General features: G+C 38.9%; 1 protein-coding gene across 9 annotated transcripts in view; it reads right to left on the bottom strand.

Moving 5' to 3' along the window:
* Positions 1–27,110, bottom strand: part of CCSER1 (coiled-coil serine rich protein 1) — a 1,062,049-nt gene that overhangs the window by 454,897 nt on the left and 580,042 nt on the right. For 8 of the 9 annotated variants that reach the window (XM_073340691.1, XM_073340695.1, XM_073340700.1 and 5 more), the window contains exon 8: positions 4,464–4,547. The exons of the other annotated variant lie outside the window; for it this stretch is intronic. In XM_073340691.1, coding sequence (XP_073196792.1) covers positions 4,464–4,547 — 84 coding nt within the window. The remainder of the gene's footprint in view (positions 1–4,463; positions 4,548–27,110) is intronic. 9 annotated transcript variants of the gene reach the window in all.

Raw genomic sequence — 27,110 nt, 5'->3', positions numbered from 1 at the left:
ATAATTTGATATAATGATCTAGTATGAACCAGGCTGTGAAGTCAGATTCCTCAGAATCACTGTGGGGAATGGAACCAACCCTTTGAAGGTGGTCAGCTGAGTAATTCTAGCTCCAGTCATTTAATGCTCCAGAATTATTTCAAGACAATATCTAGCGTAAAAGTATGGTGTACATCAGATGTATGTTCCACTCAAGTATGTTCATGCTTGGCGCACCAGAGCTAGAGACCTTCCCCGTCTTGTAGCAGTACTTGTAGAGACAGCGTGTGAACCCCACACCTCCTTGTGGCCCCTCCTGAGGCAATACAAAGGTGGTGTCGCCCCAACCCTTCTCAGTTCCTTCACACCAGCAAGGATGGCCCAAAATTCCAATGGAGAGGGGTCAGAAAGTGGGTTGTAGACAACATGTCTGCACCCACATCTCAAGTAAGAGTTACAAAAAACATAAGTAACCATTTTTCCTTCTCCCAGTGATTGCAGATCCATAGTCCATTCACGTGACTCGAAAGCCGTAACAGTTAGAGCTGAGTTCAGAGTCTGTTCAAGTAATGTCTGCAGAATCACTCTGCCAAAGTATGCAACAGATCTGAAAGCAGTGGTGACCACAGATGGACAGCTAGGACCAACTACATCCTGGGTAGGTAAGTCACAGATAAGGGAATCAGAAGCTCCAGTTGGTACACAATGCAGCTTCCTGTCAACTTCGTAACATCATGGTCACAACATTCTGCACTGAAACCCCAAAGAATCCAGAGTTCTTTTCAGGATCTCTGTCCGTATCAAACCTTCTAAGGTTGGACCTAGCTACTTGAGGGATCACCTCTCTCCTCCAGGACGAGGGCCTTCCACCAAAACCATGAGAATGTTGATCAGGAGACAAAAGACTCATGGGAACTGGACTGACACTACCACAAGAGATAAGAACAAATGACCGTGGGCCTTCTCCTTCTCTCCCGCCTGTATGAAAATGGGAAAAATCAGGCTCCTAGCTGAGAGCCTTTCGTTCAGTGAGAATAATTTTAAAGTTGGGCATGTGAGAAACGTGAAGAAGGCCTGCTCTAGATGTAGGAGATAGGGTTGGGGGATGAAGAGGAATGAAGTCAAATAAGATACAGCTCACTATGCCTATCATAAAAATAAAGGGAAGGGTAAACACCTTTAAAATCCCTCCTGGCCAGAGGAAAAACCCTTTCACCTGTAAAGGGTTAAGAAGCTAGGATAACCTCGCTGGCACCTGACCAAAATGACCAATGAAGAGACAAAATACTTTCAAAGCTGGAGGGGGGGAGAAACAAAGGTTCTCTCGGTCTGTGTGATGCTTTTGCCAGGAACAGAAAAGAAATGGAGTCTTAGAATTTAGTAAGTAATCTAGCTAGGTATGCGTTAGATTCTGTTTTGTTAAAATGGCTGATAAAATAAGCTGTGCTGAATAGAACGTATATTCCTGTTTTTGTGTCTTTTTGTAACTTAAGGTTTTGCCTAGAGGGATTCTCTAATGTTTTGAATCTGATTACCCTGTAAGGTATTTACCATCCTGATTTTACAGAGGTGATTCTTTTACCTTTTTTCTTCAGTTAAAATTCTTCTTTTAAGAACCTGATTGCTTTTTCCTTGTTCTTAAGATCCAAGTGTTTGGGTCTGTGTTCACCTAAGCAAATTGGTGAGGATTTTTATCAAGCCTTCCTCAAGAAAGGGGGTATAGTGTTTGGGAGGATTCTGGGGGGAAAGAAGTTTCCAAGTGGGCTCTTTCCAGGTTATATATTTGTTAGAAGCTTGGTGGTGGCAGCAATAAAGTCCAAGGGCAAAAGGTAAAATAATTTGTACCTTGGGGAAGTTTTAACCTAAACTGGTAAAAATAAGCTTGGGGGTTTTTCATCCAGGTCCCCACATCTGTACTCTAGAGTTCAGAGTGGGGAAGGAACCTTGACAATGCCAACAGAGGATTATTTTAGAAAGACATTGTCAACCAGTTGATAATGTATGTTCTGAACTAAACTGATACTGTATTACTTCACCCGAATTGTAGAGAAGCTTAATTTCTCTGTATACCATTCTGTCATATAATTTAAGATAATTACCTAATACATCATTTCTTAATGTAACTAAACCTGAAACAAATATTGAACATCTGCCAATACATTCACGTGATGATACGGTATTTTTAATCCTGGAAAAGTGCTAATTGTCCCATGCAATATACAATTTAGTTAATTCTTTCCATTATAATATTTGCTCTTAATTTGTGTAATTAACTTGTCTTCGTTACAGAACTATTTTTTAGGATTCTTTCAAGTGCACCCCTAGGATGACAGGATTGGCTTCCTGCTCCTCTCTCAAAGGTGGAACCATTCTAGGAGTGGATTTCTGGGTGGCAATCCTCCTGTTTATGTTAACGTGACAGGCCCATCTGTGTTTGGCACTTCTAAGCCCTTTGTCCCAAAACCCTGTGACAGCACCTGAATCGAATGGCTCAAAACCAGCTTCTTCATAACAAAGTACTTTTTCACCCAAAGTTACATAGCACACACAAGAAAGGCCTACACACATTTCCCCATACCTAAACTTTAATATTTCCTTGAAAGCTTTGGTGAGTTCCATTCAGCCCAGCTACCTCCATCTCTGGGCTGAAAGAGACAGCTTATTTGCAGCAGTTTCAGTCTGACTCATATCTAGCTGCTACTGATAACCCACTTAACCCCTCTTCTTTTTCAAGCATTTGGGGTCCTTTAATGGTTTAGTATCCCCTTTGAATCCCATGTCAGGCTCAGGAAGAGTAAACCTCCCTAGGCTGGCTGGACCTAGACAGAGGCATTACCCAGTTACTAGTTCCATTGTTCTCTTAAGGAGACTTATCTCTATTTTTGAGTCATTTCCCCTTTGCTTCCCCCCAAACAGCCTCATGTGACACAACTATGCAGTTAGATAGGATTTCACACAGGTAAACAAAGTAGGATATGATAAAAAAATAATATAAATAATTCCCTCTCTTTCTCCACAACCCCATACATACACACACACACTGCACAGTGAAAACTGTATCAAAAACTGCATCCAACAGACAACCAATTAAATTTGAGACTTACAAATCAAGCCATGTCTGAACAGTCTATGTACTGTGTCTCGCTATATAGCAGATTATGTATATGGAATTCAAGATTCTACAATGTAACATTGAACTAATAACCATAAAAGTAGACTTTTAAGAAATAGTCATAAAGGGACTGAGTTAATAGTGAACTTCTAAACAGAACTCTGGGTTTCCTGACTTCTAAATATTTCTTTTCCCAGTCTTGTTAAACAGGACACTATCAACTTGAAAAAAATCACACTTTGATTTATTTTAAACTTTCTAAATTTACAAATAATACCTAGGATAACTGAAAATTAAAGAAGTTAGGGGAAAAATCACTTTTTCTAGATGTGATATTTTAGGGGTTTTTGGACACAGTGTTACTTGGTCAACATTCTGTTTGTAATCAGTCTCACTGTTCTCTCCTATAGTCAATCAGCTCTATCTTGCAAGAATTCACTTGCAGAATTAGGGCCTACAGGCCCAATTCAGGAATATATCCCTACTCAGGAAGGGAACTTAAGCAGGTATTTAAGTGCCATTGAAGTCAAAGGAACTTAAGTACATGCATACATTCTTTCCTCAACTCAGCCCTTAACTTCTTTTTCTTTTGTTCTAAAACAACCCTTAAAAATATCAGAAAAACTCTTCATCCTTTAATTTTTTTAAAGGGAATTAAAAAAATTGAAGACATGCTGTTTAATGGGTGGCACCATCAAAACTAGTTTTTTTTTATATTTCCGCAGTATCATTTTAATCACAATAATATTAGGTTTTTTAAAAAAAAATTATATACTCCTTCTACATACTCTGTATTATATATACAGCTTTGCCACTTGTGATCAACATGGCTATCCTAAAATTCAAGTCAACAAAACTTTGCCATGAGAAGTTGTATCAACATAATTAGAGTATTCAGGTTTTGGTTTTTTTCAAATTAAGGGCACATCTGTTTTAACAGAAGAGAGTATTTAGTTTTGTGCTGGATTGCTTCACTACTTTGCAAGGCAGTACAAGGAAGAATAATTTACAACTCACCAGAAAGCACGTACTGCCCTTCAAGATTATTGGCATATGCTAACCAGTACACACAGTGCTGTGTTGTTCCTTCACCAGTGATTAATGCCTCTTTGATATTGTAAGACAACTGTCAACATAGTCTTTTAAAACAAAGAACCACCATCAGTGTGTCTGGGTAGTAGCCCTTTCAAAGTCTGACAAGTACCCAGAAAAGTAGGGTCATAAAAGCTGCATTAATCAGGTTGAACGATTAATATAGCCTTAAGATGTCCATGCTGCAGCAGGTGTGAAACTATTTATTTAGTTTTTGTCTGAGTGACCGACCTTGTCAGGTAAAGTGAACTTCTCAGACAAAAGTGCACATCCTGCTTACCAGATCCTCGCGTAGTTGGGAAATGAGTTCATCTCTCTCCTTCAGCTGCAACTTCAGCACTGAACATTCATCTTTCATTATATCCTATAAAAAACATCAAAAGAGATGTTATAACAGGCTAGGACTTTTACTTTGCTCTTGACAAGGAAAGGCAGATTCACACAGAGTGAGATAATTACATCCAAGTAATGAAACTCAATTCTCCTCTGTTAGAATAAGTTATTAAAAATATCACACAAATTGCAGTAAAAAACAAACTAATGCATCCAAAGTCATTCAATAGCTCCCTGAATAGAAGTCCATTTTGTTAGTGTCTGATTCTTTAAAGCTTTTTATTGAAGTTCCTCTCAGACGTCTCTTATTTTAGTTTAGGAACAAATGGCCATAAAATTCCTAATGTTTTCTATGAGCAGAACTATGAGAAATATCAGTTTAGCTGAATTACTGGGGAGTTCTCAATCTGACTGCAGATGGAGAAAGGAAGCACAACAGACATTCGCAAAAGGAAAGAAATTCTTCCACCCACATATGCATGTACCATGACAGCAAAAACAGCAATGATACTGACACTAGTTGGGTGGAGGAAAAGTGTAAACACCACGCTTCTTGCTTGATGGTGCATGTGTAATTAATATCTATATGAGAATTTGATGTTCATGCAAATGAAAGTGCAAATAGTACAGGCTACAGCCAAACTTGGATCTGTCAGGCCCTTTTCATATTTTCCCCATAAAATTTTGTCAGTTCATTTCAGTCTTGACCAACAACATTCTCAGGCCTCATTTGAAAAGGGACTGTCACTCATATGTATTTTGTGATATAGCCATAAACCCATGAGGAACTCAAATGATATCACCAGACTCCTTTTGAAGATCTAGTCAACCCGAGAAAAGCTGTAGCTATAAAGGCAGACCTTATTATTGTAGAGCCAGGTTATACTGGCAAAAAGAGTTTTTACCAGTGCATCTACATCAGGGGCGGGCAAACTTTTTAGCCTGAGGGCTGCATCGGGTTTCAGAAATTGTATGGGTGGGCCAGTTAGGGGAGGCTGTGCCACCCCAAACAGCCAGGCGTGGCCTGGCCCCCACTCCCCATCTGGCCCTGCCCTCATCCCCCTGCTTCTCACCTCCTGACCGCCCTCGGACCCCCCGCCCCTAACTGCCCCCCCCCCGCTCTCTGTCCCCTGACTGCCCCCGGACTCCCTGCCATTCAACCTCCCCTCTCCTTCCTGACTGGCTGCCCCCGCAGGGACTGCTGCCCCATCCAACCACCCCTTCTCCCTTACCGCCCCCAGAACCCCTGCCCCCATTCAACCCCCCTGTTCCCTGCCCTCTGACTGCCCTGACCCCTATCCACACCCCCACCCCCTGACCACCACCCTCAACTCGCCCGCTCCCTGCCCCCTCACCACATTGCCCCAGGAGCCTGCAGCTCCCCCGCCCAGAGCATGGTACTGGCGGCGCAGTGAGCTAAGGGGGAGGGGAAACAGCAGGGGAGTGGCCGGGGGCGAGCCTCCCGGGCCAGGATCTCAGAGGCCAGGCAAGAGGGTCCCGGGGGCCGGATGTGGCCCGAAGTTTGCCCACCTCTGATCTACATCTACACTAGGACTCTGGCCTGCATAATACTGTCATAAAAAATATCACGTCATAACCCTACATTACTATACCAGCAAAGGTTTTAAGTGTAGAACTGGCTTAAGTGACCTAACCAGGATTTGAAGAAGTTAGATTTTCAGAAGTACACCGAGCTTTTTATGGTATTTATCTGCTTGCAGTTCTAAACTAACACTCAAAACATAAAGTGACGTAAGTGATGAGTGTATTGTCTCATTGTTCAGAACTTTTTCCCCTTGGCAAAATGTTCAGTTATAATAAGCACTTTTCAAGGCAATTATACTGCTTAACTTTTGTTCTAAATGAATTAGAGGGAAAAATGGTAATAGGATGTAATGTAAAATATTCACAGCTACAGAAAAAGAGATCTATCGGTACACGATTCGAAATAAGAGCCCCACATCCTTTGTACTGTTAGTCTAGATGACAATGTAGTATTTTAGTGCTGTTGACTGTATAATATGGAGGGCTCAAATTCAGGAAAAGGTCAGGATTTCTCCTTGCTGGACGAGAGGAAAATTTTATGAAGGTGTCTATAATCGTTTATTATTTTTATCTACTCTTCTGTCTATTCAGTAAATAGGTCATTCAAGAATCTTAGCTGAAAAAAATATATAAAATACTCAACTACCAAATATGTCCCAGCAACAAAATATAAATACCTTAAATATACACTGCATTATAAATCAATATTACATTTGTATTTATTTATTTTCCCTTTTGAAATCTACAGATGCTGAAGACTAGAAAGTTATGGAATATAAATGCTCATTTTTTTAAATCTAAAGCCCCCTTATTCGAAATGGTGCCATTTTTCTTGAAGACTAGCTACAAAACTGCATCACATTTGATGTTGAGGAGTCACGCCTCTCTTTCTATTTATACATGTCTAAATGCCTTATCTCAAGAGGGCATCAGATAACTCCTTGCAATCTGCTTCTTTTGTCCTTGTTAAATGAAAGAGTAAAAGGAGTAAGAAGTGAAGGGAGCGAAGCAAGAAAGGACAGCATATTACTAAAGTTAGCGATCTTAAAATTTTACTGGCATAGTAAATATAACAAAGCACCACTGGTACGGTACATAGATTGTGACACACTTTCAGTAGCGGAGGGGCTGAACTGTGGCATTAAGCCATAGCTCTGTGCTGGAGGCTGAGCAGAAGCACAACATATTAACGAGAGCTTCATGAGACTTGGTGCCTCCAAAAGCCGCTAGATACACAGAACAGGTAAGGCTGCTTCATTAACCCAAGAGAAATTGCCATCTGAACCATGATACTACTCAGTCAGCTAACAAGCTCACTGCCTCTGGCTTCTCCTCACACCTTTCAGGGTCATTACTGCCATTATCAGTGCTAGGCAGAGAAGTGTAAGTACTGCAATAGCACCCGACCCCTCCGGGGCAGCATCAAGTGCCTCTCCCTCAACCGAGTGCTCATACTGGAACTAACCAGAATCTGGCCTCATGTCACTACCTGCACTGTATTATACTATCCAATTCTCAAATCAACTGCATTATATTCCTTGCAGTTATTATGTATGTTTGTTATAATAATTAGACACAATGCATGCAAACACAGCTTTACAACAGCCAAAGTAGGGATAAAGAATTTCTCTCTAAGCACATGTACCAGGACCATAGTATTTTATTGTTTTACTTTGGGGAATTTGTTCTAAAAAGTGATTTTGTGACGGCGGGAGGGTATGGCACTGGTGGATGTTGGTGGCTTTTCTACTTCTCTATTATGTCTTCTGTAATATGTACACAGTAAATACTGTCAAACACAAATGTTATTGTGGACACCTAAAATATAATCCCAAGTGACAACAGGAAAAGACAGGAAGACATCACACAAGAATAAGGCAGTAGAAGGGAGGAGGAAGCAAAGATAGGACAAGACGGGCCAGTGAGGTTGCTTGGGAGAACACCGAAGAAATATTCCTTTGCAAGAACTGTGGGAAACAGACATCTCTGTCAAAGCGTAATAGCGGTGCACAAGAATTACTGGATTTGTAGGTCTTAGCCTGAGGTGAGAAAGAGACCACCTTTACCATGTGCAATGCTTGGGGCAACTCACATTACTGCATATTGTCAGACTGCGGGTGAAAGTGGTGCAAGTACATTACATTCAAGACATAGCTATTTGTTAAGAAAGCCTTTTAAGGTGAAGAAGAAAAGACGACACAGGCCAAGAAGGGGACATACAGTAAGAAGTTATCAAATGGCAGGAATCAGTAATTCCTCAACATGGAACTGTCACAATAGCAGCAAACTAAGAAGAACAGATCTGAAGAGGAGGGTCTGCTTTTTAGCAGTAGTTGACACCAAATGAATTACTGAGCTTTGGGGAAAATCTTCTTCATAATAGGCAGTTTTTGCATATCTTGTGGCTCCATGCTAGTTCTTGACTATTCACACATTCCCAGTGAATCTTTTGTGAAGTGTTTAGAAGAATAAATTGGTTTATATCCATTTTATGATTTACACATGTTTCTCACAACTACAATCATGTAATAATATTTACTAAGGGAATTTGAATACATTCACACCAAAGAATCTCTGAATTCATGTACTAAACACAACCAAGGCAGATATATTTTAAGTCTTTGAGTTAGTTAATACAAGTTCTGATCATATAGATTTTACCATTCCAGTTTACCACATCAATACCCTCTATTTAAAAAGTTACTTCTTTTGTAAACCCTACGAGTATGTATATTTCCTTTTGAAAAATAACTATTTATCCCAATCTGCCGAGTCCCATCACCACGTGCCTATTAGTAAGCTCTCTGTACACAGCATACTTTTTGATTTAATGAATGTAACATAATAAAATATGAATGTTTGATTTTTGTTGACAAGTTTTTTTCTTGACTTCATGACTTCTGAGTTAACAGAAGGGTAAGAATTTGTATACAGTATAGTAAACATGTCAATAGGAGTGAAAATACTTTGTGAAAAGATACATCAGACTGCACTGGATTTTTTTCAATCAACAAATAAAATGATTCCTAAAAGAAATGAGGTCACACTGTAAAGGAGATAGCATGCTGAGATAAGTGACATACTTTACATAACATAAAAACAGCCATACTGGGTCAGACAAATTGTCCATCTAACCCAGCATCCTGTCTTCCGACAGTGGCTGATGCCAGATGCTTCAGAGGCAATGAACAGAACATGTCAATTATCAAGTGATTTATCCCCTCTCATTCAGTCCTAGCTTCAAGCAGTCAAACATTTATGGACACTTGAAGCATGGAGTTGCATCCCTGACCAACTTGGCTAATAGCCATTGATGGAATTGTCCTCCATGAACTTATCTAATTCTTTTTTTAACCTATTCATACATTTGGCTTTTACAACATCCCTTCACAACTAGTTCCACAGGTTGACTATGGGTTGTGTGAAGAAGTACTTCCTTCACACAACATAACATGCCTGTGAATTATGAGCTTCTATTCAAGGAATACTTTTTGAAACATTGGGATGGTAAATTTCAACTTGTTGCTCTTAAACAATTAGCTGTCAGGTACATTTTATAAAAAAATAAATACAATACTGTTCATTGCGTGTTAGATTTTTTATTTTTTTATTATTATTTTTTGCTTTAACATTGGGAACAGAATTCCAGCTCTTACCTTGTGTTTTCATTTTGGATCTAAGCTATTTCTTCTGAAATGTGCTCCTTGATGGATCTCTATGGAATTATGGCATCCTTTTCCTGTTTTTTGTTTGTGTTTTTATTTAAACTTGTTTTTAGTTTCTACATCTGTGACTATAATCACTATACATCAGTTGTCAAGGTTCCTCCCCCACTCTGAACTCTACGGTACAGATGTGGGGACCGGCATGAAAACCTCCTAAGCTAATTTTTACCAGCTTAGGTTAAAACTTCCCCAAGGTACAAATTAATTTTATCCTTTGCCCTTGAAATATCCACTGCCACCACCAAACTAACTGGGTTTATTGGGAAACGTAGTTTGGACATGTCTTTCCCCCAAAAATCCTCCCAACCCTTGCACCCCACTTCCTGGGAAAGGTTTGGTAAAAATCCTCACCAATTTGCATAGGTGACCACAGACCAAAACCCTTGGATCTGAGAACAATGAAAAAGCATTCAGTTTTCTTACAAGAAGACTTTTAATAGAAATAGAAGTAAATAGAAGTAAAGAAATCACCTCTGTAAAATCAGGATGGTAGATACCTTACAGGGTAATTAGATTCAAAACATAGAGAATCCCTCTAGGCAAAACCTTAAGTTACAAAAAAGACACACAGACAGGAATAGTTATTCTATTCAGCACAATTCTTTTCTCAGCCATTTAAAGAAATCATAATCTAACACATGCCTAGCTAGATTACTTACTAAAAGTTCTAAGACTCCATTCCTGTTCTATCCCCGGCAAAAGCAGCATACAGACAGACACAGACCCTTTGTTTCTCTCCCTCCTCCCAGCTTTTGAAAGTATCTTGTCTCATCATTGGTCATTTTGGTCAGGTGCCAGCAAGGTTACCTTTAGCTTCTTAACCCTTTACAGGTGAGAGGTGTTTTCCTCTGGCCAGGAGGGATTTTAAAGGGGTTTACCCTTCCCTTTATATTTATGACATCAGTGTTAGTATTTTCCTGTTTCAGTCTAATATTGCCCATCTGGGAAACTGCTAAATATAAGTAATAAACCTGTTTTTCATCAGATCTGTTCACAGGGTGACAAACTAAATTGCATGTGTGAAGAAAGATGCAGGAGGTTATGCATATGTGCCAACAATAATAATCATTTACATTTTGTAAATTTATTTTATACCTCTGCACACTTAGGAACAAGCAGGCATATTGTGCTTACTATAACAACAAAACCATATAAACAGAACTAGCCTGGTATTCAGGAAGATGAATTTACTGAAATTTGCCTTTGATGCACAACAGAACATGCTGCCAGTACAGTACTATACAATTAGAATAAAATAAAACTCATCTGATAAATGTATTGAATTTAGACGGCTAAAGAATGTTTACCAACATGGTCTAACTTCTACTTCACCCATTATTGAGAACATCATATTCTTTAAAAGAATTACTAAAAGGATTAGAAGAATTAAGTCTGTATAGATTCACTGTATAACTTCCCCCAGAGGCTCTGATCTTGCAATAACTACACACATGCTTAATTTTATTACCAGAAGTAAGATCTACTCTATTGGGACGACTCACGGTAGTATATTTATGCATGTAAGTAGGTTTGGGTCTGCAGGATCACGTCCTTAGTAAATTAGGGAATGGGTTAGCAGTCTGAATGTAGAACATGGGAGAGTACTATTCCTTCCCTGAGAAGTAATGCAGCCAGCCAGCTAGGAAGGGAGAATTCCAGCCATGAGAGCAGGGAGGTGGTAGTAAGATGGGGATGACCCTGTAAAGAGCAAAAAAGCAGTTTCTTTCTCCTCTTCCTGCTGAGGAAGAAACTTGGGTTGGGAGGCTCTGAGAACAGGCCCAGGCCAGAGACCAAAGAACAGCCGAGAAGCTGACCTCTGCTTCATTAGGAAGGCTTGACCTGAAAGATATTATGAATCACAGAGTAGGATTACTTTTGACTGGGCTAAAGAAAGCCCATCCTGTTTCGATTTACATTGTTGCTGCTGCTAAGATTAACTTAACAGAGGGATGCTGTGATCACAATATTTATTTAAGTACCATCTAGAGAAATCATTGGTCCTTACTTTAAGGCCAGGAATAAGAAAATCCTAGGGCAGACACTTTTGCCTAAAAGGGACACAGCTGTTTAACTTTTCTAAGACTATGGCTACACTACAGAGCTTGCAGCAGCGCAGCTGCACCAATGCAGCTGTGCCACTGTACCTCTGCTAGTGCAGACGCTCAAAAAACATTGGGAGGGAGCTCTCCTGTCTACTTAATTACTCCAGCCCCCGCGAGTAGCGGTAGCCACATCCCCACGGACAGAGTACTGTTCCCACCCGTGCTGAGGGCCTATTTGTAATTTACATTTCTCAGGGGTGTGTAGCTACAGTCCTGGACCATACCTACAAAAAAGGGCCTAATGTTGCATTCTTTGTACACAATATTGTACAAGGGAGTTTTGGGTTAAAAGAATCTAATCCTAAAACAAGAGAAAAGGGTACTGAACTTACAACTTTAGTAAGAGTCCCTTCTTATATATGGAGTCTATTTGCAGAGGTGTATGAGAGACATTTTACATCTCACATATGTTTTTCAGTAGTGCAAACAGGAAGTATTCAAAGATCACATTGGTAGCATTTCATGTAAAATATGATCTACCTTTATTCAGATTGAACTAAGTATTTATTCATTCCGTCTAAGAATTTATTTATCCAGAAGAATCTAGGCCAGAGGTATCCATTCCACCTGTCCCAGTCCTAAAATTATACTCATATTCTACTGTAAGGTTGCTTATTCACTACGAGAACATAAATTGTGTTACTTTAAAGATTTATTAGTTTAGAACTAAATGAACAGTGTTTCCTTCATCACAGCAAACCAGCTGTCATTGAACTGTGAAATACAGACTCCGAAAATTAATTTTTTGATGTAGCTGGATACTCTCCCTGCAGCAGTGACAGTAAAAAACATGGAGTTCAAAATAATGCAGCTTGCGTTATGTGTGTGTTAAAAGAAGAAAACAAAGTGTGTGCTTTAACATGAGAAAAAAATAAGCATAATAGACTTTAAATAAATGTGAATTAAATGAGTTCCTAAAATATGAACTGCTCTGAAGGACACTTTTAAAATAAAAATATATTAATAATAATATTAACCTTCTTATGTATTAAAAATAAGCACAAAATGAACCTGAAACTTCAGAGATTTGGCATTTCCCTGTCAAGTCAGATAGTTGGAAAACAGAAAAATATTCCATTGGTACTAGTGTGAAAATTTAAAGAAGGGGGGGAGGGGAGGGAAACAGAGCTTACCTATTACTTGCTTACTGTATACACCACCTTTCATGCCGAAGAAGTCAGACATGCACGCACACACACAAAAGCATTGCATACTTTACACAGCAATCAATTTACCCACCCCTTTACCCACCACCTCTTCAGTGACACACAGAAGCTGTTGATACGACACAGCAGTATTACAAAACAGTTTAGCTTAAAAACGGAAGGAAAAAAGATCCGACACAGATGCGAAATTTTTTAAAGGACACATTTTAACTCAAAATAATTAGCGTGTACACAAATGTTTCAGAAAATTAAATGTTATACCCAAATTTGGAGAGGATACATGGGTTGAAACCTGGCTCCATCGATGTCAATGGCAAAACTCTAATTTATTTCCATGGAAGCAGTATTTCCACCACTGTATTTTTCATAGAATCACAGAAGTGTGTGTTACTCGACTCTCTCCAATTTCTGTGCAATACTCCTCTGACCCATAACTATGGGACCACAACTAGCAGTTCTTATGGTTTCAGAGAAAAGCCTGAGAAATTTGAACCCTAAAGTCTCAAATAAACAGAAGCTCAAGGGGAGGAGAAAAAAAAGAAAGAAAAAAAAAAGATTACTTTTAAAAAAAGTTCTTGATTCTTCAGTGAATCTTACGTTTTTCTAACACTAGTTCTTCTCATTTTCATCAGTATTTTTATCTCAGAATTTTAATAAAAAATTGTTTGGATTTAAACATCCTGCAGCATGAGCAACATTAGAACAATGCTATAGCCTTTACACAAGAAAGCAAAATGGATTAGAAGCAAAGCTGAAATTGATAGCCTATTCTCTTTTTTTTCCAATCTGTCTGTAGTACTAAAAATGAAGTCATAAATCAGACGAAGTACAATAAGGCTTATTAGGTAAATTAGAAACAGAAGCTGAGAAAAATTAGACATCTGATTATAATAATTTAAGGTGTTAAACACAGGTACAGTAATTGGGTTTTTTTCAGAAACATAGTTGTAATTTGACAGTACACATTTAAGAGAGAGATTGTGTAATACAATTAGGGTATTGACACACTCAGTCATTAAAGAAGACACTGCATTTCAACTGTTACCACACCGTGCTACCATATCAAAAATACTGCAGTATTTCTGAATACTCAGAACAGAAATAAACCTGGTATCTCAGAAATGGGTCTGCAGTAGTAACGGTCGATAAATGCAGGCTTTTAGTGTTATTTCTCTATACTGCTCTTTAAAAAAAACACTTATAGGTGTAACCATTGGCTTTACTCTTTTTATTTTTAAGAAACCACATTGATCCTTGCACAGTAGTACGCTGAAATCCCAATTCTTGTGAAAGATTTTAGCATACCACCGTATGCAGTGGCGTATCTCAAACCCCAGAACACGGTCATAGATTTATTTTTTAAGACCAGAAGGGGCTATATTATGACCATCCATTCTAACCTTCTCTATAACATGAACTACAAAATAAACAGGAGCAGAACCCAGTGGAATGTTTTGCCTCCTGCTGTTGGAGAAAGTGGCGTTTCCAACTTAGTGATTTTATTGCAAGCCATGAGGTATTTGGTGTTTTTCTTAAAGCCCCATCTCCTAGAATGATCTTCCTTCTGCTTCCTCGAAGTAAGTTTCCTCATGGTTGTAGAGAAAAGTTTGAATATATCAATCATAAAAGATTAACCATCAAAAGGCAAATATCAATTTATATCTAGATACAGATATATTATTTTTAAGCCAAACTAATAATTTTTTCTGAGCCTGATTCCGATTTTGAACATTTGGGGATAGCACTATTGAGAAAGCAAAGAGGAAATCAAACTCTTATTCCCCAAAAGATATAGGAATTGGGCCTATTATCCCAAGCAAACGAAAAGGGAAACAATCCAGGCAGCAACTCCCTAAAGATGCCTGACGTCTTCTCTATCACAAAATACTTGCTAACTGAGACAGCCAGTTACAGCGAAAAGGACCTTGTAAGTACAAGAACTCTGCATAGTTTGGGGAAGGCTCTTAAGATCCAAAATCCGAATCTTTAGAAGTTTGCTTGTTACTGAGGCATAAATAATTCTTGGCGCAGTATCCTCAGGGTGTCTTGAAAATATGCAAACCAGTCATACATACTAACAGAATCAGTGAGCATTTATTTACAAGGTAGTATTAAATACATCTTAGTGCAGATCTGGGATAGAAATGACAGCCATATTCAGGGTTGTAGTGAAGGGTACTGTTCTCTGCCATGCAGTTAAACACATGGTTAAAAAGACCACGGTGCCGTAAACTCCTACATTTATGTAAAATAGGTGTTTCTTAATTAAAAAGGTTTGCTAGTAATATATTTAATGCCTCATACAATTCAGCTTGTACTTGTTCTAATCTTTCTAAAAAAGGAAAAATGTTCATGTTAATACGATTTCTAAGGAAAAGGAAATGGTCTTAAAACAGTACATAAAGCAACGTTGGGCATTTGGACACACTGTAGAAAGGCTCACCGATTCTGTATGAGTATTTATCCAAAGTTTATCTGAACCTCTCATTTGGAATTTCAGAAGCAAAATCTCAGGTGCTCTTGCCAATATGTCATGGCATTGATGAGGCCAAAGATACTATGAGTACAGACTCTTGCCCTCCACCCTTAACATACTAGTAGGAAGTGTGATGTGATAGACAAGTCATTCCTTTTAAAATTGTTAAGAAGTAGAACTAATTCAAAGGCAAATTTTAGTTTGGAGGTGTCATAAATATAAAGGGAAGGGTAAACCCCTTTGAAATCCCTCCTGGCCAGGGGAAAGCTCCTCTCACCTGTAAAGGGTTAAGAAGCTAAAGGTAACCTCGCTGGCACCTGACCAAAATGACCAATGAGGAGACAAGATACTTTCAAAAGCTGGGAGGAGGGAGAGAAACAAAGGGTCTGTGTCTGTCTGTAGTCGTCTTGGCCAGGGACAGAACAGGAATGGAGTCTTAGAACTTTTAGTAAGTAATCTAGCTAGGTATGTGTTAGATTATGATTTCTTTAAATGGCTGAAAAAAGAATTGTGCTGAATAGAATAACTATTTCTGTCTGTGTATCTTTTTTGTAACTTAAGGTTTTGCCTAGAGGGGTTCTCTATGTTTTTGAATCTAATTACCCTGTAAGATATCTACCATCCTGATTTTACAGGGGGGATTTCTTTATTTCTATTTACTTCTATTTTTTATTAAAAGTCTTCTTGTAAAACACTGAATGCTTTTTCATTGTTCTCAGATCCAAGGGTTTGGGTCTGTGGTCACCTATGCAAATTGGTGAGGCTTTTTATCCAACATTTCCCAGGAAAGGGGGGGTGCAAGTGTTGGGAGGATTGTTCATTGTTCTTAAGATCCAAGGGTCTGGGTCTGTAGTCACCTAGGCAAATTGGTGAGGCTTTTTACCAAACCTTGTCCAGGAAGTGGGGTGCAAGGTTTTGGGAAGTATTTTGGGGGGAAGGACGCGTCCAAACAGCTCTTCCCCAGTAACCAGTATTAGTTTGGTGGTGGTAGCGGCCAGTCCAAGGATAACGGATGTAATATTTTGTACCTTGGGGAAGTTTTGACCTAAGCTGGTAAAGATAAGCTTAGGAGGTTTTTCATGCAGGTCCCCACATCTGTACCCTAGAGTTCAGAGTGGGGGAGGAACCGTGACAGGAGGTTTGAACAAAGAGTATGTTTTGATTCTTCTATTATTTAGATCACTTCACTTATCAGCCGCAAATATTATGGTCACGCTTAATGGCTTACCAGTTACTTCATATTGTTAAGAGTCTGATTCTGATTTCACTTGCTGTGGTTTGCTTCAAAAACTGGGAGAGAGTTATTCCTTATTTTCACTTCTGTGAATGAAATCAATATGAGGTCCTAGAGCCTTTTTTTTTTAAAATGACTGGCAACTGATTATGGGTGCCTCTATTTATAGGTGTCCCACTTGAGATAATTTGCTTCTGATTGTCAGAGGTGCTAAATCCCTGATTTCAACTGCAGTTGTGAGAGTTCAGCACCTATAAAAATTAAGCCAGGGGTATTTTAAACAGGGTAACCAACATTGTGTCTTAACTAAACGTACTTGACTATGTGCAGTATTCTAGTCATTCCATATTACTATAAGAATTGAAAATACTTTAAGACAATCTTGGGTGAGGTCTGTTTGTTTTTCAAGGAGGACTGCTTTAATATATTTTGAGGGTGGGAGAGTCCTCTCAGTCTTGTAGTCAAGTGGGTAACAAAGTTTCCATGTTAGCACTCTTCAGTTTTCCAAACATATGGTTGTTTGAACACATCTATTGTTTGCCCACATTTAAAAACATACTGCTCATGAGTTATGCCCATGCAGCAAGGTGAAAATTTACCCTACAGCAATCAGCTACATTTCATCAGCTAACTGTCAGAATTAATTGAGTATAAACAGCCAAATGTACAAGGGAGGGGAAGAGAATGTATACATTTGTAAGCATATAATTATGCAATAAACACTTTACACTACACACAGAAGGTAAAAACACTACACCACTTAAGGTAAAAACATTAGTCTTGGACAATGAAGACATAGTTAGAGGCAGAGTAGAACAATAAAGAATTTGATCTCAATTTCTTACAGGTGAAAAACCTGACTCCTGAATGACAAAAAAATAGGTGACGAAAAAGTTCACATCTATTGTTTACCTCCTTGGAGATGAATATTGGGGTTTCAAGTGTGTGGGTCCTGGCGGCCTGTAACGTACAGGAGCTCAGACTAGATCTGATCGTCCCTTCTGGTCTTAAACGCTATGGCTATGAAATGAATACTACTAACAATTTAGATTTTAGGCCCTGATTTAGAAAATAGTCCCTATTGAGCAAAGCATTTTAACATATGTTTAACTAAAAGCATGGGATCAAGTCCCATTGGCTTCAATGAAAACTAAGCCCATATCTAAATGCTTTGCTGCTTAAGGATTATTTCTTGAATTGGGACCTTAGACTGAATCATCTATGAGGCAGGGAATGAATCTCAATCTATGTTTGTAGAGCACTGTGAAAAGTTACAGCAGTCCATAAATTAGGATGATGAATACAAGGTGTCACATGACTAGCTCTGCTTTCTGACTGTACGGTTAGTTTTGCTGACCCACTGTCATCTCCCTTTATGTTTTGGGAGCGTGAAGTAATTAAATTGTTCTGGCATAATGTTCTAGAAAGAATTAATTTCTACTTAAATTATGGTATAACCCCATTGATCTCCACTTGTATCTTGGGCAATACATCAAAACTATATCAATTCTCTCACATTAAATGTGCGTAGTTACTTAGAGTAACCTTGTCAGGGGGAAAAAAATGTCTTCCTATCATCTTGGACAGACAGACCGACCGTCAGAGAGCACAACTCCCTGATACACCACAACATTTGCACAAAAACTACACGTATGACAAGGTCCTTGAAGTTACGTTCATTGAACATAATGTGCCTGTCTTCATCACAGCAATTTCTTTTGAACATTCATATTGTACATTATTTGATAATGACTTCATCCACATCTGTGTCAATCCAAATGAAGTGGGTCAAAATATATTGAGCCTAATTCTGTTTTCACTTACACCAGTGTAATTCTATTAAAGCCCGCAAACTTATTCCAGATTTACACTGAAGTCAGTCAGAGGAGAACCTGGCCCATTATATCTGAATATAATGGGAGAAGGGGGAGTACCACAGTCAATATTTATTTTTATTTGACCAAGGGGTTTGATGATGGTGCGGGCATATGTGCTTAAATAGTATCACCTCTTTATCTCACTACAGCTCAAACTCCCTATCAGCAGATATGTTTTACAATGAAGATGAAATTATCCTATAAGGATACACTGTAGAACAGCAGAGCTGTAGTTTTAGGTTGTGATGTTTCAAAACATTTTGTCACATTTTCAATAAGACTGGAAGGTTTGTAACCCATTTCATTGCCTTCTCACATTTGTGAATTAAATATTAGGATGTCAATGTGCATTTGATAGTCACATGCAGACCTTCCAGTGGATTTTCACCACATTGTAAACACAGGGCATATTCATCAACCAACATTACAATTTCATGTACACAACTTTCAGACATCCCCATTCATACAGGATTCTTGAGGTTTTACACAGTCTTCCTGAATCATCTAGAGTAGGAGTTCAAAATCAACTCTTGAAAACATTTGAATCACATTTAATTTATTTTGCACTAAGTAGAACAGTGTAAAAACAAGACTAAGCCATATTCTGCTCATTATACGGAAGTCAGTGGAGTTCCTTTGGTTTTGCACAGGTGTATCTGGAAGGACTGGACCTCACTATTTTCAGTATGCCAACTTCCAGGGTAGTTTATTATTATTAATTATTATTATTATTTTACAGTTGTTCAATCTTACTATCTTACACCACCAAAAACAAACAAAACAAACAAAACAAACAAAACAAACAAAACAAACAAACAACCTCCCCCCCAAACACACCACACTTATTTTTCCTCTTCATGTTTTCACCTCTGTCCCTGCTGTTCCAAGAAACTTCTATGCACCAGAGCATACATTAAAGTAGAGACGAAAAATATTTTGGGGGGTTTCCTGAAGAAAAATCTATGAACTCTCCATGTCATTTCTCCAGCTATGGGGTTACAGAAACACAAAGAAATTGATACCGGAGTAAACTCCAGTTTCAGTGAGTGAGCTGCATCCTCAACTACATAGTGACCTTACATTCAAATGCATTTTTCATTTGAAAGTCAACCTTTGTTAAACTAATGTGATGCTTTGCTGCTACTTTGCAGCTACATCAATCTTTAAATACCATGGACTTTGGATAAGTGTAGACCATCTATTTGCTACACTGCCATTAAAAAGATCATTGCACCAGAAAAGAAGGGTACATCTTAAAGGGTTTTTAATAAGAAAATTTATCTGTGTTGGTCAGATAATCCAGAATCATCAAAATTCAGGTTTAAGAAGTTATAGTTATGCTGCTGTGTAAAGACTTACAAACACTAACAGTGTGTCAAAATTTCTCAGACGTGAAGAGAGATATTAATTTACATAATTAGTTGTCTTTAGAGAACACATTTGAAACCTACCTAGTTCGAGTGAAAATCGAAATCCTGTACTAGAAACTTAATGCAAAAAAATATTTTAGAATGTGTCTGTTTCCTAGAGTTTCACCTAAAAAGAATTCTTCCATTTTGTAAGATTCTTAATGTTTTCGTGAGACACACTATATTTGCGGTTTCTACAAAAACCTGCATGGCTGGGTTTATGAAATGAAGCCTTCATTCCTCTCTTTGCATAATTTGCAAGTGAATATTTTCCATTCTTTTTTAAAACAGACTGATTTGAGACTAGAGCTGGTTTGGAATTTTTCAATGAAATATTTTTATGTTAGAACATGTCAATTTGCTGAAATGAGAATTCTTTTGGAGATTGTCAAGGTTCCTTCCCCACTCTGAACTCTAGGGTACAGATGAGGGGACCTGCATGAAAAAAACCCCAAGCTTATTTTTACCACCTTAGGTTAAAACTTCCCCAAGGTACAAACTATTTTACCTTTTGTCCCTGGACTTTATTGCTGCCACCACCAAACGTCTAACAAATATAGCCCACTTGGAAACATCTTTCCTCCCAAAACCCCCCAAGCCCTACACCCCCTTTCCTGGGGAAGGCCTGATAAAAATCCTCACCAATTTGCATAGGTGAACACAGACCCAAACCCTTGGATCTTAAGAACAAGGAAAAAAGCAATCAGGTTCTAAAAAGAATAATTTTAACCAACGAAAAAGTAAAAGAATCCCTTCTGTAAAATCAGGATGGTAAATACCTTACAGGGTAATCAGATGCAAAACATAGAGAATCCCTCTAGGCAAAAGCTCAAGTTACAAAAAGACACAAAAACAGGTATATACATTCCATTCAGCACAACTTATTTTATCAGCCATTTAAACAAAACAGAATCTAACGCATATCTAGCTAGATTGCTTACTAACTCTTTACAAGAGTTCTGACATGCATTCCTGCCCTGGTCCCAGCAAAAGCAACACACAGACAGAGAGAACCCTTTGCCCCCCCCCAGCTTTGAAAGTATCTTGTCTCCTCATTGGTCATTTTGGTCAGGTGCCAGCGAGGTTATCTTTAGCTTCTTAACCCTTTACAGGTGAAAGAGTTTTTCCTTTGGCCAGGAGAGATTTAAAGGTCGTTAGCCTTCCCTTTATATTTAATGACAGAGATGTATCAGTTTCAGGGAATTTTTTCTTGGGAAGAGTTCTCAGGTTCAGGATGGAATTTCTGGTCAAAACCAGAGAGAGAGAGACCCAAGAAGAGTCAATAGCCCAGTAGTTAGGACATCTGGGATTTGCCACAGGGACTTAAATCTGGGGCTCCCACATCCTATCTGAATGCCTTAACTTGGGCTAGAGAGTAAATAATTTCCTCTCTCTCTGGTCCAATGAATATTTAATTATTTATACAAAGTGGAACAGCTCCAGCTGAAGAGAGCGAGCACTTCATTCCAGAATATCCAATAGCATGGTGTTTATGTCACTCACCTGTCATACAGGATGCACAAGTGCATGTCCTGTTCTGAATGAGGCAGGGCAGGGATTTGAACCTGTGTCTCCTACACTGCAGGTGAGTGCCCTAACTACTGGGCTACTATTCTGGGGGGCGCAGCGCTCTCTGAAAAATCTTTTAACAGGTCCCATTATCATCCCAATAGGAGCAAAAACCTAGGATTTTTTCACAAATACAGATTTGTTGTTTTCCAGCCAGCCCTATTCAACTCCCTCTTCTTAGCATATGGGCCATGTGCTTCAGGTGGCAGATGACCAGAATTCATCAGAAAATTTGTTACAGCCAGTAAGGCAGGGGTGGGCAAACTACCGCCTGCAGGCCAAATCTGGCCTACCAGCCATTTTAAGCCGAGCCTTGAGCGCCCACTGGGGAGCGGAGTCTGGGGCTTGCCCTGCTCTGCTGCTCCAGATGGGACTGTTCCACACTGTTTCTGGAAGCAGTGGCATGGCTCTGCTCCGGCTCCTACATGTAGGGGCAGCCAAGAGGATCCACTCTGCACACTGCCCCCGGCCCAGACGCTGCCCCCACAGCTCCCATTAGCCAGGAACTGTGACCAATGGAAGCTGCAGGGGCAGTGCCTGCTGTGGGGGCAGCATGCAGGATTGCCTGGTGGCTCCGCATAGGAGCCGGAGTGGGGAAATGGCTGCTGCTTCTGGGAGCCGCTTGAGGTAAGCGCTGCTTGGAGCCTGCACCCCTGAGACTCTCCCCGTGCCCCAACCCCCGCCCCAGTCCTGATCCCCCTCACACACTCTGAACCCCTCAATCCCAGGCCAAAGCACCCCAAACCCCCTCATCCCCAGCCCCTGCACCCCATCGTACACCCCAACCACAATATTGTGAGCATTTATGGCCCGCCATACAATTTCTATTGCTTGCTCCAGCTGGGGAGCAGGGTCAGGGGTTATTTTGGAAATAGGCCTTTTGCTAGACCTAATCGAACAATTTGAAAGTACCTCAAATCAGTGTAGATAAACCAGAAATTACTTTGACCCAGTCTCAGTCTTCAGACAGCATTGTAATTATATCTCTAGGACTTCAGCTAACGGTATCCAATTGTCTGTATGAGACTTGGGGCAGTGTAATCATCTTTCTTTAATTATACAAGAGGGGAAGTAATTAGTGGATATGAAATAATAGTAATATTTTTGGTACAAATGACAACACCAAACAAGCTTATCATAGTTAGGGTACTCGAACAACAGAAAACTAGACAGTTGCACTTTAGAGATTCTTGTGAACCCTCTTCTCTTTCTGCTTGTCAATCTAGCCATGTGTCTCTGAATTTATACAGCACTAATTAACACAGTGGAATCTGAGAGCATAGAATCTGTGTGTGAATGAACACAAAAACGTCACATGAAACTCAGCCAAAACTCATCTGGGTTTGTCCCTCATTAACCAAGTTTCACTCGGCTCCAATTATGAGAATATTATTGGTGACTTATATTTTTTTTGAATTATTCTGTGCAATAGCATTTCATTAATTAACAGATACATCTTTTTACCCTGACACGATATCCTACCTATATACTTTCTTATATGACCCTCCCTTCATCTCAGTAAAAGAAGGTTTCTTCTTAACCCTGCCTAATTTTCAAGGAAAATATTTAATTTACAGATGGCCTCTCGATGTCTTCTATTTTTGGCCCAAAAAAGAGAAGAAACCCTTTGACTCTGAGATAATTGTCCATTTTTCAGCCCAAGAGGTCTACTTTGACAGAACCGAGAAAAGGTCCAGCCAATGGACTTGGTGAGTGAGAGTGGCTAGATTAATGAGCTCATTATAATTCATTAAAGAGTGATGTGGGGATGACTACCTACTTTAATTAGTTTTATTACTGTAGGAAATTGTTTCATATGCCAAGCTCATCACCAAGCATGCCTGGAAAACATTAGAGTAGTAATCGGACTTGATATGAGGGACCTTTCATTAGTCTGTACGGCTAAAGGCACTTATAATGAATAAGGAAGGTATTAAAAAGATGGACATGACCGTGTCTAGCGTAAAATAATTTATCATGGCTAATAATTTTGTCATGAAAAGTGCAATGATGGTCTTAAGTAAAGAATTTACTACAACAGCAGTGTTGATATGGTGCATGGTGTACTATTCCTGAAATTATGGGAAATTCTGACAGTAATACATCTGAACAGTTTAACAGGTCAGGTTTACCCAGATAATAAATCCCAATGCAAATTATCCATGACTCACCTATTCTAATGAAAATATTAATTAGTAACTGGAACTTCTACAGAAATAGCAGCTCCCTTTAAAAGTGACAAAAACTATCCACACAAACAGTTATAGCAGGCTGTCTGGAAAACTTTGAAGAATCAGAAGTGAGATTTGAAGAGAAGCATCTTAAGAAGAAAACTATAATTTGTTTTAAAATTTCAAATGTATGAGCAGGCATGCTTGCCAACTCTTAGAAATGCAAATCAGGGGCACTGAGAAAGTAGTTTTTAATGTGACATGCTTTTTAAACAACAGAGGGAAAAATAACTTTTTTTTCTTTTTAAAATAGTGTTAAACAGGAATTGTGTAATAAATGAAAATAGGGCTCTTGTTGCCAGAAGATAAAACACACTTAGTAAAGGGAACAAAGTTTATCAAATTATAAATTGAATGAACTCTAACCTGAAAGACACAGGTGATTAAAACAAACAGGAAGAAACGTTCTCACTTGTTAAAAAATACCCTCTTCCTCTTCAGAGATTTTTATACTAGATAGATTATTAGTACTTCAGTAAAAGGGCAAGATAATCTATTCTTCCGACAAACAAAATTGTGAGCCTGGTGACAGGAGTGGAAAGGTAGAAGCTGTTCTAGAAGAAACCACAGGGAAAATGTAAGTTGTTAATACATTGAAGGGCTATTTAAAAAAAAACCCAGCAAGCTAGGGCTTGAAATTAATTATATGTTATCCAAGGCAATTAAAAATGCCAACTTCCAGGGAAGGGAAAGTTGATTTTAAATAACAGGACTGCATGACCCTGTCGTGCCTCTTCTATATTATTGCCTCATTTGGGACTTGATTCTGCCCTCAGTTCCACACCATGGATGTCAGAAAACTGGAAAGAAATACAAGATCTTGGTGACTTGACATTGATTTGTCATTCTCCAAAATGGGCACAATATGGTCTGCATGGCCTATGTAAGTTAGAACTGATTTAATCCCACATAAAAATCAAGAATTGACTGCCCACAAGGGGTCCTGTTAGCTGATAGGAAAGTATCTAGACTTCTCTGTCAAATTAATCATTCTTTACTTGTTAAAAATCTTAATTGTGTGGATGACTTTGTTCAGGAAGTAACCCTGAGTTTCCCATTTCTCTTCAATATTATTGGAAATCAAATAATAGGACTCAAATCTGTGGCCAAACTCCAGAGCTGCACCTTGAATCGGTTAAAATGTTCCCTCTTTGTTTTCTGTAACTCCTCTGCAACCACACTTTTCCAGTTATAGGATGATACTTTTGTCATGTGTACAAATCCTACACCTCAACCTTATAGTTATTTTAACCTATTCCACCCATTAATCAAGTTTCTGAAAGATGTTATTCCTTAAAAAGGACAAAAATATCTGGACGTAGGCAACCAGCTCCCAATTCATGTTTTGGAGCGTATGTCAGTGAAGAAGTTACCATGAATCCTGTTCAGTGCCTAAAATCCAAAATTAACAGTATGACTGGGACAAACACATCCAAGTATGAAGTTAATGGGAGCTGCTACTTTAAAACAAACAGATCACTTATTTAGAAAGCAAGGGGGGGCAGCCATTTTAGACTTGATTCTGACCAACAGGAAGGCATTGGTTGCAAATCTGAAGGCGGAAGGCTAGAGTGACCAGATAGCAAGTGTGACAAATCGGGACAAGGGTTGGGGGGTAAAAGGAGCCCATATAAGAAAATGACCCAAAAATCGGAACTGTCCCTATAAAATCGGAACATCTGGTCACTCTACAGAAGGCAGTTTGTGACCATAAAATGGTACATTTAATGACTTTAAGGAAAGGAAGGAGTGAGCACAGCAGAATAAGGACAGTGGACTTAAAATTGTTTTTTTTTTTAAAAAGCAGACTAACAAACTCAGACAACTGGTAGGTTTGGTCCCATGTGAGGAAAAAGGTGTGTTCAGGAGAACTCAAAGAGACAATATAAAAGGCATAACAGATAAACTATCCTGATGCAAAGGAAAAGATAAGAAGAATTGTAACGGGTCAACATGTCTCCACCAGGAGCTCTTTAATGTCAAAAATCAAAAAAGGAATCCTGCAAAAAGGGGGAACATAGATGAATTGCTAAGGAGTACAACAAAAGAATAGCACAAACATGTAGGGACAAAATCAGAAAGTCTAAGGCACAAATTAATTTACATCTAGCACGGGGCATACAAGGCAACAAGTGTTTTTTATATATATTAGGAGAAAGAGCAAGACAAAGGGAAGCATAGAGCCCTCTAATTTGAGGGGAAGGAGAGCTAACAACAGTAACATCTAGGAGGCTGCGGCGATTAATGCCTATTTTTCTTCCATCTTAACTAAAAAAGGAATCTGGTGCCAGATACTTAACATAATGAATATGAATAACCTAGAAAACTTGACCCATCAGGAAAGATTAAAAAAAAAATTGGACATGTTTAGTCTGGAGAAAAGAAAACTGAGGCAGAACTGGGTAACTGTCTTCAAATATGTTAAAGTCTGTTATAAAGAAGAAGGTGATCAATTATACTCCACGTACACTCAAGGTAGGACAAGTAGCAATGGACTCAATCTGCAGCAAGAGAGATTTAGGTTAGGTATTAGGAAGGCTACCCCAATAGTCAAAAAGTTTAAGATCTGGATTAGGCTTCCAAGGTTGTGAATGTCTATCACTGGAGGTTTTGAACAACAGGCTGGAGACAACACTTGTCAGGGATGGTCTGCTAGGTTTACTTGGTCCTGTCTCAGTGCAGGGGCCTGGAGTTCATCACCTCTCAAGGTCACTCCCAGCCCTACATTCCTAAAATTACTAGATTTTATCCATGCTGCTGTAGAAGTTAACCTACAGGTAATATAAATGTTAAAAAAAAATCAGAATGTGTAATTAACCACCAAGGGAGGAAGGATGATCCTGTGTTTAAAGCATCTGACTGAAAAGAAGATAATCTGCATTTTGTTCACGTACTCCCTATGTGACCGTAGGCAAGTCACCACTTCTCTCTGCTTAAGTTTCCTTATCTATAAGCCAATGTCATAGGGTTGCTCTGAGATTTATTTCATTAGTATTTGTGAACCCCACTGAGGTACCGTAGTGATGAGCACCTTAAAATGCCAAGAAACAAACAGACCTTCATAGAAATGCAATACGTCCCAGACGTCAGGCCCCAGAGATACCTGGAGTCATTTTAGGTTATAACCTTTCTATTTGTGCCACTATTTATCCAGGTGACAAAAGTATTTATCATGTTTGTGAATGGAGAATGGAAAAGACTTTTAAGGGCCAGATTTTGTAAGTCTTATTCAAGCTGAATAGTACCGTACTCCACTAAAA

Source organism: Lepidochelys kempii, chromosome 4, assembly GCF_965140265.1.
Source record: "Lepidochelys kempii isolate rLepKem1 chromosome 4, rLepKem1.hap2, whole genome shotgun sequence".
NCBI lineage: Eukaryota > Metazoa > Chordata > Testudines > Cheloniidae > Lepidochelys > Lepidochelys kempii.
This window is presented reverse-complemented; position numbering and strand designations above follow the sequence as displayed.